This window comes from Capricornis sumatraensis, chromosome 5, assembly GCF_032405125.1.
Source record: "Capricornis sumatraensis isolate serow.1 chromosome 5, serow.2, whole genome shotgun sequence".
NCBI classification, from domain to species: domain Eukaryota; kingdom Metazoa; phylum Chordata; class Mammalia; order Artiodactyla; family Bovidae; genus Capricornis; species Capricornis sumatraensis.
In genome coordinates, this window is record NC_091073.1 from 98,088,792 (window position 1) to 98,103,280 (window position 14,489).

The 14,489-nt window shown below is 45.8% G+C and overlaps 1 protein-coding gene across 1 annotated transcript in view; it reads left to right on the plus strand.

The window, feature by feature from the left end:
* Positions 1–14,489, plus strand: part of STRIP2 (striatin interacting protein 2) — a 47,009-nt gene that overhangs the window by 17,905 nt on the left and 14,615 nt on the right. Inside the window, exons 14-18 of the mRNA XM_068972631.1 lie at positions 2,935–3,009; positions 3,699–3,796; positions 4,232–4,358; positions 6,850–6,950; positions 10,594–10,660. Of these exons, the coding sequence (XP_068828732.1) occupies positions 2,935–3,009; positions 3,699–3,796; positions 4,232–4,358; positions 6,850–6,950; positions 10,594–10,660 (468 nt within the window). The remainder of the gene's footprint in view (positions 1–2,934; positions 3,010–3,698; positions 3,797–4,231; positions 4,359–6,849; positions 6,951–10,593; positions 10,661–14,489) is intronic.

Genomic DNA, 14,489 nt, shown 5'->3' on the forward strand with positions numbered 1-14,489 from the left:
ACAATAAAGTTGGAGAAAAACAATAGTAATTAAGAAACAAAGATTTTCAGAGAATGGTAGATACAGTTAAGAAAATTGAAATAGAGTCACATACCATGTAGTAGACTACTTTAGCTTGGGCAGTCAGGGTATGTCAACCTCTGAGAAGTGACAGCTAACCAAGATCTAAGGTACAAGAAGGAGCTGGCCATAAGAACGTCAAGGCCAAAAGCATTCCAAGCAGAGAACAGCCTTATTAACAAGGTGAGAGCGAGCTGAGTGTTAGAAGTAGTGAATGAAGACTGTTATGGCTGGAGCACGGGAATGAGGGTTGTATGAGACGGAGTCAGAGAGGTGGTCTGGGGCCACTTTACACAGGACATTTAAGCAAAGATAGGGAGCTTGAAGTCGATTGACATGACAAAGGGAAGCCTTCGGAGATTTTAAATGGGAGTGACATGATCTGATTTATCTTTTTAAAAAACCTTTGGCTACTTTGTAAAGGCTTGATGAGGAAAGAGTTGAAGCAGGGAGGCTGGGAAACTAAAAATGATCAAGATGAGAGATGATGGTGTTTTAGACCAAGGTAGTAATTATGGTGCATGCTGCGGTCCATGGGGTCGCAAAGAGTCTGACGCAGCTTAACCACTGAACAAGAAGAAATTGTGGAGATAGGGAGAAGGGGATGAACTGGGATTGTATTTTGGAGGTATAGCTGACAAGAGTTGCAGTTCTGTTGTATGTGGATACAGAGACATAAAGGGCAATCAAGAATAAGTACAATTTGGACTTCTCTGGTGGTCCAGTGGTGAAGACTCCATGCTTCCACTGCAGAGGGCACAGGTTCGATCCCAGTTGGGGAAGTTCTGCATGTTGCCTCAGTGCATCCAAAAAAAAATAAACAGTTTGTCAAGATGAGGAGTTCTGTTTCCTTTTTTGAAATGTGTTTTCCCCTATTTTTCTTTTTTTTTTTCAATACTGCACAGGTTTTGGGATCTTGGTTCCCCAACCAGGGATTGAACCGAGGCCCATAGCAGTGAAAGTACAAGAGTACTAACTGCTGGGTTGCCAGGGAATTCCCAGGGGTTCTGTTTTATCAACGGTTCTATTTGGGTTGTACTGAGTTTTAGATGTCTACCCATGTAGAGCAGCCAAGCAATTAGATATATGGGCCTAGAGTTCTAGGAGAGAGGACTGACTAAGAGAAATAAATTTGGAAACTGTTTGCTCATGGACAGTGTTAAAAGCCATGGAACTTGCTGAGGTAACCTGAGGAGGAAGGAGAGAGAGAAGAGGATGGGACCCAGCACCAAGCTCTGGGGCACACCAGTATGTTGAGGATGGGATGGGCCAGGAAATGAGCCAGGAAAGAGGAGTAAGAAAAACACCCAGTGAAAGGGTAGGAAATCCAGGAGAGTATGATGCCATAGAAGCTAAGAAAAGAAAGCTTTTCAAGAAGGAGGAGGTGATCAGCTGTGTCAAATGCTGCTGACAAATGGAGCTTGATAAGACTTGAGGTACCCATTGGCTTTGGCAACGTGGAAATGACTGGTGACCTTGATAAGAGCAATCTCAAGGGAAGTGGTGGGACTGGAAGCCTCGTTGGAGTGTATTGGAAAAGGAATGTAAAGAAAGGAGGTCAGCTTAGTCAACACAGACAAACCACACAGAAATTTTGTTGTGAAAGGTAGGTAGAAATGGGGTGGTAGCTGAAGGAGAATGTGGGGTCAAGGGAATGTTTTATAGTGTTATTAAAGGAGATACTGGAGTATGTTTATGTCCTAAGAGGGATGATCCAGGAGAAAGATAATTACAGAATCGAAGCACTCAACAAAACAAAAGGATGTGAGCACCAGTGGCAGATGGCCTTTGATAGGAGTACCCGGTTCATCCTTCATGGCACATGGGAAGGTAGAGACTCTGGTAGGTTTGGTGTTGAGAAGATGAGGCTGTGCCTGTCTGATTGCTTCTGTTTTGTCCGTTAACTGATAAGTAGGGTCAGCAACTGTTGAGGGGCTGTGGGTTGAGGGTGTTGGTTTGAAGAGAGGGGAGAATGTATGAAATAGGCCTTTTAGAAAGCAGAATATAAACATGCAGGGTCGCCAGGATGTTAAGACTTGTGTACATTTAAGCAGCAGCAGCGTTGTGTGGGATAGAAGGGGTCTGGCTATCCCTCCCTACCTCAGGGTCTCATGGTGGTGACCCTTGTCATGTCACAGGGTGACCTGGGGGAAGACGGACTGCATTGGCCAAAGGTGACAGTGGCCTGAGTAGCCTCTTGAGCACTAGAGGCCCCTGTCTCCCCACTCTGATAAAGGACTTAAATTGGGTCACCACAAGGACAGAGTTGTGCGTAAGGGGCTGGTCCGAAAGCAGGGCTGTCGTAGAGGGTAATGGAGAAGCAAAGAAAGTAGCATCCTCCTAAACTCTTCCCTGCTCACTGCTTCTGCAGGCCTTTATTAACCCTTTCTGTGCAGTCATCCACCTCTCCTCCCTGGCTTCAGAGCCTCCTTCAGATGGCCTCAGATTGATGCCATAGGAAGTGCCTCTGTGTGGGGTGTCAGTTCCAGTGTCCCAGGCATATCTGTGGCCTGACTTAAGCCCATTATGTACAGCAGAGCACTAGTATGAACCAAATCCTCAGTGGGAGTTCCGACTCTGACCTGGAAAGTGATATAGAAAGAACTCTGCATGGATTCCAGGTAACGGGGCAACTAAAATCATAGGTTCTCAGGGCTGGAAGAGCGCTCTGAGGTCATCCAGACCAGCTCTCTGATCCTTGAAAGAGGAGATTAGCTCTCGGAGAGGGAAAGTAACTGACCCAAGGTCCTGCAGTGACTCATGAACGCAGCTCGGGTACGAAGCTCTTGTCCTGACATCCTCCACAGCCAAGGAAAGATAGATTTTGGTCAACTGGAAAATGATCTGGGCAAACCTTGTATTTTCTTGCTGCAGGGGGAGGAGGTGGTACCAGAGACACCATGCGAAATCCTCTACCAGGGCATGCTGTATAGCCTCCCCCAGTACATGGTAAGGAGATGGCCGAGTCCGGGCTGTGAGAGATTCTCAGCTGCGAGGGAGAGATGGCAGAGAGCCCTTTTAAGCTGAGCCCTCTGTCACTTGAGTTTGCTTCCTGAGCCTTCACCCACCGGGTGGTGGTCTCTGACACTTCAGAATTCTGATCTCCCCTTGGGGCTCCTCCCAGAGGAAGGAGGACTTGTCTCTACCTCCAAGTCCTTGCTTGGGAGAGGTAGGGAATGGGGTAGGCTCCATGCAGGATGCACCAGGGGCCTCTCCTGAGTAAGTGCCTTAGTCCCTCCGAGGTGGCCTCCGGTGTCCTAATTGGCCTCAGTCTATCAGGGGAGGATGCTGATGGTCTGAGGGAGAGGAAGGAAGAGGGTGGGGGAGGGGTGGATCGTGCCTTTCCCTCCCACCTAATTTCTAGGCATTGCCCCCACTCTCTCTGCTCCTTCTCTCATCCTCTTTGGAAAGAGCAGTCTTGATGCAGAACAGTCTGTAAGCACATCTCTTCAGGCTCTTTAGCCTCCCAGGCAGGCCTGTCAGGACTGGGCACCAGTTTGCCCTTCCGGAGGTAGGGAGCTTTGGTTATTGAGTGAAGGACTTGGAGCAAGGATTTCAAACACTTCTCTTGGAGCTGTTGAGTTGCGGAAGGATAGCCTTGTTGAATGGGGTAAATTTCCTCATTTTCTGCTTCCCAGATTGCTCTGCTTAAGATTCTACTGGCTGCAGCCCCCACCTCCAAAGCTAAGACAGACTCTATCAATATCCTGGCAGACGTCCTGCCTGAGGAGATGCCGTAAGTGCTTCAGTGGGGGCAGCTGGTAATACTCACTCTCTTGTCTGCAGAGTCTCTCTCATCCCTGCCTCACCTTGTTAACACTTACAGGGATTGTCTCCAAGGAGATCTCTCTGCCACCAGTAGCCCCTTTCCACTGCAGTGCTCTCTCTCTGCTCTTTTGAGCCCAGAACTGAGGGTCTGGAGGGCCACATCACTGGCTGCATGTGTATGTGGGTGGACATTGCTAAGGGACAAGCTTGCCAAAGGCGAGAGAGACACAAAGGTATCAGAGGAACTTTTTTCTCCAGACAGACTCACAAGTGGGAACTCTGGAGGTTTCCTAGCACAGCTCAGGTGTCTCAGGTTCTGGCTTACTGGTGTGTATTGTATGTGTCCCTGTAGGCCTCTCTCTAAGGCCACCCTCTGCACTGACTCTTCCTTTCCCTGTTGTAGCATCACTGTTCTCCAAAGCATGAAGCTGGGCATCGATGTGAACAGGCACAAGGAGATCATTGTAAAGAGCATCTCTGCCCTGCTCCTGCTGCTCCTCAAACACTTCAAACTGAACCACATCTACCAGGTGAGCAGCTCAGAGCACTTCTCCACACCCCTCAGGTGTCCTCCAGGTCCTGCTGTCCAAAGGAAGAACACAAGGCCCTTGGAGTCCAGCAGAGCATAGTTCTTTGTCTTACAGAATTCAGATAACGTGTTGCACAAGCTTGGGGCACGAGGTGGGGAATTGTCCTAGAAAGTTGCAAATGTCTGTGTCCTTTGAACATTATCCAGGGGTCGTAGGTAGGAATCCCTAGCTTCTTGGGAATATGCCCAGCCAGCTTTGAAGCAATGGAAGACAGGACTCAAGCATGCCACCAAAAGGGGGAGTGGGGAGTGTTGAGCATACTTTTCTGTATGTGAAGCACTCTTCTAACATTTGAGATAGACTCTGATATAAGGCATCCTCTAGCTCGTAAGGGCTTTGAAGTTTTATAAAGGATACAGATGTAAAGTAGGCAATTATGGAGTGATAAGTGCTGTGTTACAGGTAAGCACTGGCTGCCTTGGAAACACCTAATCCAGCCTGAGGTGGAGAAGCTGTGACTCCTAACCTGAGTCCTACAGAAAACTTGTTAGCCAGGGTGCAGGAGCTGTCAGGGAATGATGGCAGGAAGCATTTAAAGCAGAAAAGCTGGTGTGTGAAACTCCTGAGGGGAGAGGGCAAAGTACCTTTGGAAACTCATCAAACGTTTCTGGAGATCTGCATGAGGTAGAGGGAGACGGGGAGCTCTGGTGGTAACGCGAAGCTGGAGAGGGTGGCGGGGAGCAGACAGCGAAACCTGTGCCAGCGCACGGTTAGGGAGTAATTACACTGTGGCCAGCTCTCCGAGCAGTTCATCTGGGATCTCATCAAAGTCTCTCAACCCTGCGAGGTGGGTCTTACTTTATTCCACTGAGGCTAAAAGAGGTTAAGAACCTGCCATAAGAGCAATGTTTGCCATGCCACGGAGTTTGGACTTGGTGCTGTGGGTGTTGCCAAGACACAGGAGAAGATGGGGGCAGTGAGTGAGTGTTCCCTGCGGTGAGACATGGAGAGGAGGTGGAGCTTCTCACTCTTGCACAGAGGCTCTGCCCCATTCCTCCTGAGAAGTCAGAACCGAGCTTGCTGCTAAAACAGCAGGAGCTCCGTGCAGGGAGGCCCTGCAGAGTCTGTGTCCATGGCAGGTTCATCTGTACAACCTGGATATGTATCCACTTCAGTGCATTCAGAGACATCTTGTAGTGTGTTAGGGTACCCCGAGGACACACATCTACCAGTGTTTGCAGAGCAGCAGCAGGGCTGGGAGGAGTAGGGAGGGATGAGTGAGAAATAGTGCTCCTAGTAGAAAGAGATCTGCCTATGTGTGCTTCTGTCTGCTTCTCTTGGTGGGCAGTATGTGGATCAACAGCCAGACAGGTGGGTGGCTTGATGGGACTTGCCAGTACATGTCAGTGTGTCCTGACAAGGCTACAGACGTGTCTCAAACTGAAAGATGTTTCCCATCACTTGACTGTAGGTTTGTATTGGCTCCTGCACCTGAGGCTTTGCAAAATACTCTGGGTCAGCTGCCAGGGAGAAGATATTTGAGCAGAAGAGAGAACTGGGCAACACAAGCTGACTCCTCACCTCTAGCCATACACCTTGGGAAAGGGCAGCTGAGTGTGCTGCCATGGCTATTTTTTGGTGATCAGGAATCAGTAAGAGCTAAAGGATTTAAAACACTGCAGTTCTGTGCTTTTTCAACCAGTTTCTACACTTAGAGTAGTTTAGATTCTGGAGACAAACTGTGTGTGATGCTCTTCAGTGTATCATGGGCAAAAGCCAGATGACACAGCTGCATGACACTGCCCCAGTAGGTCTTCCTGTTAGCAAACCCCATCCAAATTCAAGAGAGCAAAGTGGAGCGCTATGGTCTATTGTTTCACCCATCAAAAAGATCTTGGACTTATTCTTAGTGCATTATCTGTTGACTGAAGGACTCTTGTTGATTCATTAAAATACTGATATTCTAAGTATAGGGGCTAGTCCAGTGAACCAGACCCACCCTGGAGCCCACACTCCAGTGGTTCATTTGGTTACCACGCACCGTATCCATCCTGACTGAGTGATGCCAACAGTTGCTGGGCTGCACCTGTTCCTGGCATATCCATCACAGTTGAAACCCTGTGAGCCAGAGCTTTGGTATGGAAGGCAACTCCCTTGGGGAGCCTTCCTTTTCCTGTAGGGCTTAGGAACAAATCTCACAGCTATTCTTTCTGTTTATCTGGAGTGGGATTTTCTTTCTGGCTTGTGTACATTTTGTGCTTTTGGTCAGGCGCTTACAACATACACACACTGCAGACTGTTCCCTTCTATGTAGTCTAGGCTGGCTGAAGATGGCTCTCCCCACGTCCCAGACAGGAAGACTGTTAACACAAGTGGACAGTGGTTATTCTTAGGAATGGCTGTCAGAATTGTACTTGCCTCTTTATTTTTCATACAGACCTTCTATTCTCCCCCAAATAAGCTTCCTTTCTGCTTTGATTTTTTAATTCAGTTTGAATATGTATCACAACATTTGGTATTTGCCAACTGCATCCCATTGATCCTGAAGTTCTTCAATCAAAATATCTTGTCCTACATCACTGCCAAAAACGGGTAAGGACTCTGGACAGGTTTATTTCAAAAGGCTGTTTGGGGATTGAGAAATAATTTTGTCTCTGAGCCGCCTTTCCATTCTCCCTGGTCCTTTCTGTCTTAGAGCTGTCACTGTCAAATTTAGTTTTCTTGAGGTATTACTGGTGGGGTGTATGATTTGGCCTCTTCACAAAGATATTTGTAACTTAATAGTTTTGAAAACTGTAATGCCATAACTCAAAAGAAGCTGCACCGATAAATTTCAGCCCTGTGGCAGAAGGATCCAAAAATGTTATTTTGTGAAGCAGCTGGCCTGTCTGGCCAGCCCTGATTTTAGTAAAAATCATAAATTGAATTAATTTTGTAAAGGGTTATGCAGAATTTTTAATTTAAGGTAAACAGTAGACCCTTACTTCGATAGATCAATTTGTAGTTTAAAAACTGCAGTATTTTCACGTCCATTATTTCATTTAATCTTCTCATCAGTGCTAAGACATATCACAACAAGTTTTATTCCCATTTCATCAGTTAGGAAACGAATTCAGAAAGATTAATTGACTTACTTAAGGATAGCACACCAGAGAGACCCTTTAAGTAAGAAGAGGCAGGGTTAAATCACAGTTGCTATGGCTTGCTCCAGCCAAGTGGGGACTTGGGGGGTTAACAGAGTAGGTCCTTGTTCCTCAGTTTGCTGCTTACACAAAAACCGGAAGCATGTTAATCAGTAGAATTGACCAGAAGTGCTTTACCAGAGGCAAGTTTCCTAAAATAGAAGAAGGCTGACGTGACACTTGAGGTGGCTGAAGAGGGACTAGGAGATGTTGGCCCCACAGTCTGTCAGCACTGCCAGAAACTCCACCCTGGAGAGACAGCCTACTTCTGTGTAGCTTAAAACACACACAGAGCCCAAAGTCACAGGACCTGGATTCCTGACCTGGATCTGCCACTTGCTAGCTGTGTCATCTCAAGTGTGAGACTGTTTTTCTGAGCCACAGTATCTTCATCTTTAAAGTGAGAATAATACCTACTCTGACTCTATCATAAATTTTATAAGCATTAGTTAGGATAAACATAAATGAGAATGCTTTACTTTTCCTGTTTGGAGGAAGCACTAGAGAATGGGTTTATCCTCACTACAAAGAGACTTCTGCCCCTTAAAAATGGCACTTAAGACGTGCTAGTTGCTCACCAGGGGAAACTGAAAGTGTCGGTGAGGCTGGGGAAGAGCCACAGCTTCATGAAGGCACCTGTGTGTGTCAGCTCACACAAAACGGGGATTTGTTAGGAGGAAATGGGTGGTTTATCATCTTGAAGAACCTCGGACACCCCAGGTGCAGCTCTGGGCCTCAAGGTCAGTCTGTAGCACCCGGAACCCAGGGGGCCATGTGCCTCCAATCTGTGGCCACTCAGCCTCTGCACCTCCACTCCAACTTTTCCTCTCTCACTGACAAATAGTTTTGTCTGCTTCCTAAGCCAGAATTTGCCTGCAATTCAGGAGACCCAGGTTCAATCCCTGCCTGGGTCAGGACGATGCCCTGGAGAAGGGAATGGCCCCACTCTAGTATTTTTGCCTGGAAAATCCCATGGACAGAGGAGCCTGGCAAGCCACCTACAGTCCATGGGGTCACAGAGGAGTCGGACACAACTGAGCAACTAAGTGAAATATGTCTAAGCCACTTAGTGAAAATATGCTCACCTGAGCTATACATGCTCCTGTGCCACTTCAGAGACTGAACTGGCTCTTGATCCCTGTTCCACATGCCCAGGGTTAGAGGTCCACCCTTGGATCAATAACTGTGGCTGAGGAGTGGGGTTCAGGAACTTGGTGCCCCCACACTGTGGGCCTAGAAGTAGGGGGCAGACAATCCGATAGGTGTCCTTCGGGTTCCATTTGGAGCTGGAAGAGTGGTAGTACCAAACTGCACTGTTTGCTGAGATCAGCCTGGGTACAGGGTTCCTCTTATGTGTTACTTATGAGCTTTTCTATTGCATAATCTCAAGAACTTGAGCACCTTCAGTTTGCTACTGCAGTTTCCTCATATCTCTTACAGTCTAGATATACTAGAAACTTATGCCCCCTTAGGGTAGAATTTGGGTTTTGATAGAATTTAATACAATGAGATTGAAACAAATCCATCTTGGATTCCCCACCCTCATTTCCCAGTTGCCAGTACCTCCTTTGCCATGGGGCTTTGTCAGTAGAAAGTGGGTAGATAAGTAGATTAGCCAGCCAGGAACCTTTATCCTAAAATCTCTATCCTGCAGTGTGAAACTGGCAACCCTGGGAGAACCTAGTAGGTACATCCACGGCCCTTTCCTCTCCTACCCTGATTCCCTTAGGTTATCTTTGGAGGTTTCTTGGACAAAGGTCAACATTTCTAGTCAAATAAATTGTTGCCTTTTGCTTGGATAGAAATTTTAACTTTGAAATATAGAAGAGGTCCAAGGAGCCCCATATTCCTCTTTATATCCTATGTTTTGCCAACATCGTTTATCCATGTCCAGTTATTCTAACTGGAGTGGATTGGTGTTTAAAACCTCATGGGAGTAAAGTAATTACCCTTCAATTAAAATTAATTTAAAAAAAAACCTCATGGGAGAAAAAAAAAGGAACTTCCCTGGTGGTTCAGTGGTTAGGACTCCACGCTTCCACTGCAGGGGGCACAGGTTTGATCCCTGGGTCAGGGAACTAAGATCCCACATGCCCCTCAGCCTGGCCAAAAAAGTTTGTTGTTTTTTTTTAAAGACAAACCTCATGGAATGTCAGAAGCAGAAAGAGCATTAAAGATTAGATTAGCTAGTCTAAATGCTGCATTGTACCCACGAAAAAGGGAGGAGGAAAGAAAGAACTGTCAGTTGCAGTGGCCGGGGCCCCGTCATCATGCGGTGGTTCCTTCCCCTGCTGACTCATGCCTGTCTCCCTGGGCTCACCACAGAGCCTCCAGCTCCCTTGAGGTCCCCCAGTGTCTCTTGGGAGCAGATGCGGTTACCATCCTTGAGCTACTAGATGGGCCCAGATGCAGGAAGCTGCCTCTGTCTCAGGCTTCCTCTTGGATTGGCTTCTGTGGTTTATCCCCAGAGGTCCTGGCTTTCAAAAACATCTGGTAAGACACAGGAGAGGTCTTCATTCTCACAGCTTGTTATTAACTTACTGACCAGAGACATATTAATATATCTTTCTGTTACCTTAACGTTACTGACTGGAGGCGTTTCACTTCACCTTCATAACAAATCGCCAGCCACAGGCATTAGTTTCTGCAAAAATCCTTCAGTCAATAATGTGTAAAGTGGGATGAGTTTGGGCAACATCTTTGGGCACACAATTACATACACACAAATATACACTTAAACACAGAAACACAAATGCATATGAGCTTACATATTTCTTTAAGGAACAGAAAAGAAAGGTGGCTATACCGAGGTGCCTTCTCTGCTTTCTCTTGCCTCTGAAAGAACTCTGTCAGTCCTTCTCATGGCTGTGAGGAGAGGAGACTGGATCTGGAGGTGCCTGGCACCAGAACCCTCAGTTTCAGCTGAACTCACTAAGCAATTCTGGAAATAGATGGGGCTAGCTGAAGAGAAATAACCGTCTGCCCTTTCGGATGTAGCCATTTGCTGCCTTTGCCATTTACCTAAAGCCTGTTCTTATCTCTGCATCTTGCAGCATCTCGGTCCTGGATTACCCATGCTGTACCATCCAGGATTTGCCGGAGCTTACTACAGAGAGCCTGGTAAGCAAATGGGGATTTGGTAGCCTTTGAAATTGCCAGGTGGCAGAGGTTGGCATTTGCTCTTCCTTTTCTTCTCTAGCCCCCTCATGCCCTGGTTTGGGAGTCTTAGATGAATAAAAGCATATTGGCAAGAGCACAGAGGTAGTGGGGGCTTAGATCTGCTGACCCAGTCAAGAAAGATTTGGAAAAGCTGAACATAGCATTTTGTAGAGAAAAGGGTCAGTGAAAAACACTGAGGAGGAGAGGGAATTTAGAAAGATAATGGGGCTGAAACAGTGTGAACAGCTGTGCTGAATGGCAGGTGCATCTCTGCTGCTCTAGCCTAATTGTCTTTCTTCTGTGTCACAGGCTTGTCTCATTTTCATAAGGTTATATAAACCCTGGGGTGTGTACTTCAGAAAATACTTGCCTGGGTCTTTCTGAGGCAAAATTCAATATGGCCACAGAAGGATGACCCAGAAAGTTCCTCATGCCAGAAGCAGTTCCAGGCAAATCAGAAAAGTCCCTCAGTCCTTCTGAATCCCATGAAACTGACTGATAGGTAGCACGTTGAAATCAAGTATCTACCTCCTCATGTATTGTTGCTGCAGCTCCTTCGGTGTACCTCAGCCCATCCCCGTACCCTGTTGCACTAGAATTGTTTATCTGTATCTGTATTTCCATTTGACTGAAAACTCCTTGAAGGAAGAGATAGTAGCATCCTTCTTTTATAACCCCAGAATCTAGCACCATGTTCAATACATGAAAGGAGCTTAGTAAATGATCAGATGATGGCACCTGTGTGTGCCCCAACCCCCTGTCCCCAACTTTTAATACCTGCACAATGTCACATCAGAAAACTTCACTGTGCAAAAAGTACAGTGACACCTTGTGTGGCACAGGTTTTACAGAACCATAATGTTTGTGACTGGAGGGGACCTGAGAAGCATTTGGCCCAACCCCATATTTCAAAGATGAGAAACCTGAGGGATGAAGTGACTTGTCAGGTCCACTCCTCATAGCCGACAGACCTTGAATGAGAGAAAGAGCCATGTCCCAAGATACCACGTCTAGCACCTTTTTAAGCACCAGAGCAGAGATTCCCTGTCTTTTTTAGATATGGCCTCAGCAGACAAGCAAGCTGGGAGCTTCTTACCTCTGCAGAGAGAGGTAACGAGTTGTCTAATCCTGTTTATGATGTTATTCAATCTTTAAAACAACTGTATGAGGTTGTCATCAGTGCTTTATAGGTGGAGAAGTTAAAAGTAATTGAAAGTAAGGAGCCAGGGTGGAGACATGCAGCCCCACCATTCAGGCTGAAATGAGGACTGCCCTTTCGAACAGAAACAGTGGTGCACGGATAGCATTAAAACCCTACTGTGAATAGGGTATTTCAAAACACAGTCACCTTCTCAATCCCATAACCAGGGATTGATGGAAACTATACTTTCATATCGGAGAAGGCAATGGCACCCCACTCCGGTACTCTTGCCTGGAAAATCCCATGGATGGAGGAGCCTGGTGGGCTGCAGTCCATGGGGTGGCAAAGAGTCGGACACGACTGAGCGACTTCCCTTTCACTTTTCATTTTCATGCATTGGAGAAGGAAATGGCAACCCACTCCAATGTTCTTGCCTGGAGAATCCCAGGGACAGGGGAGCCTGGTGGGCTGCCGTCTGTGGTGTCGCACAGAGTCGGACAGGACTGAAGCGACTTAGCAGCAGAATACTTTTATATATCTTCCGATTGACCTTTTGGGATATGAACATAAAATTATTGAAATGATTGTTATGCCTCTGAGAAGACTGTTATCTAAGAGGGGGTGAAAGCACGTACCTTTTCATAATGAAAAACAGATTCATGCTAGGTGTTGTTTTCCTTTCTGTGAAGCTACAGTGGCACCTGGTGGTTTCATTTGGTAACCGCAGATTTTTTATTTTTTAGAAATACTTCCCTGAGCCCAGTCATGGACTTAACTAGCTAGTTTACTTCACATAGATCCTCAATACAGTGGTTTGTTTATCTAAACTAATGGCTTCTGTCCTCAGAGAGGACTAGTATTTATATGATTTATATCTTTTTTTCAGGCTCAGTGAATTAATTGTAAGCACGGCATACTCGCATTTTAAGTACATAGTATTTTCTTTAAATAACATTTCAAGTCCCCCCGCCCCCGCCATGACTTTAAAATTGATATATATTGAAGAAAATTGAGGAAATACAGGAAAGAAAATAAAAATACCGTTATTAAACTACTTGCATCTGTGCGTGCTTGTGCTCATGCTCATTTGCTCAGTCGTGTCCGACTCTTTGCGACCCTCTGGACCGTAGCCGACCAGGCTCCTCTGTCCATGGGATTCCCCAGGCAAGAATACTGGAGTGGATTGCCATGCCCTCTTCCAGGGAATTTTCCTGAGCCAGGGGATTGAACCCATGTCGCTTACATCTCCTGCATTGACAGGTGGGTTCACCACTAGCACCGCCTGGGAAGCCCAAACTACTTGTATATAACCAATGTTAATATTTGGTTGCAGTTAACCATGTATCAAAGGGTAAAGCGTCTGCCTACAATGTGGGAGACCCGGGTTTGATCCCTGGGTCGGGAAGATCCCCTGGAGGAGGAAATGGCAACCCACCCACTCCAGTACTCTTGCCTGGAAAATCCCATGGACTGAGAAGCCTGGTAGGCTACAGTCCATAGGGTCACAAAGAGTCGGGACACTACTGAGCGACTTCACTTTCACTTTCATATATATATATTCACTCATACACACACATATTTAAGAAAACAAGGACTCTACATGTTTCCATTCACATAGCTGCACATAATATTGCACTACTTAATTTTTTAAAAAAATGATCGTTTCATATTATTGGGCATTTATTACAGTGTTCTTCCTATAACTCCAAAATGAATATCCTTGCTCATGAATCTTTGACCTTATCTCTGATTACTTCCTTAAGATAGATTCCTAGAAGTGGAGTTACTTGGCTAAGGTAGTCTTGATTCATATTTTTTCAGTTTTCTGAGTTTGAACTGAGTTCAACCTCATTTGGAACTCTAACTACATATATGCTGCTGCTAAGTCACTTCAGTCGTGTCTAACTCTGACCCCATAGATGGCAGCCCACCAAGCTCCGCCGTCCCTGGGATTCTCCAGGCAAGAACACTGGAGCAGGTTGCCATTTCCTTCTCCAAACTACATGTATAATAGACATGAAATAAAGGCAAAGTTAGTGGCACATTAATTTCTAAATTCTCATTTTGTAAAAATATCTAGCTCTGCAATAGGCCATCTTTACCTATGTAATGAACAGTTTCCTCACCCCCTGGCACAGGAAGGCTTACAGTTTCTAAATTTCCAAAAGTCTATGTTCAAATTCAATCCACTAAACTAGGAAAAAATTAAAATTAAATCCCAAATATGAGAGAAGGATGATGAACATATGACTGTATGGAAGTTAGGTGTGATCTTTGGAAGGAGGTTGCTAGCGAAGGCAGGGGGTATGGCTTCAACAAGTATTGTAGGATGTTCAGCATATGGGTGGTTGTTTTGAGCAATGGTATGAAAAATAGGTATGTAACATGATGCTTTAGGAGTGAAATATATTAGCTCTTTTATATTTATTAATATCCTTTAAACTTTATGTGTACTTTATATCATGTTATTACAACAATACATTTATAATTTCTAAATAAACATACATTGTATTTTGAAGTCAGTGAGTATCAGAGCTAGAAGTTTCTTAGTATTTTGCCCAGTCTTACCCTCTGCTCATAAAGAAACAGGTGGAGTGGTGAAGTGTTATCCAAAGCAAAGGGTCAGAATTTACATGACCTGGCCATTTG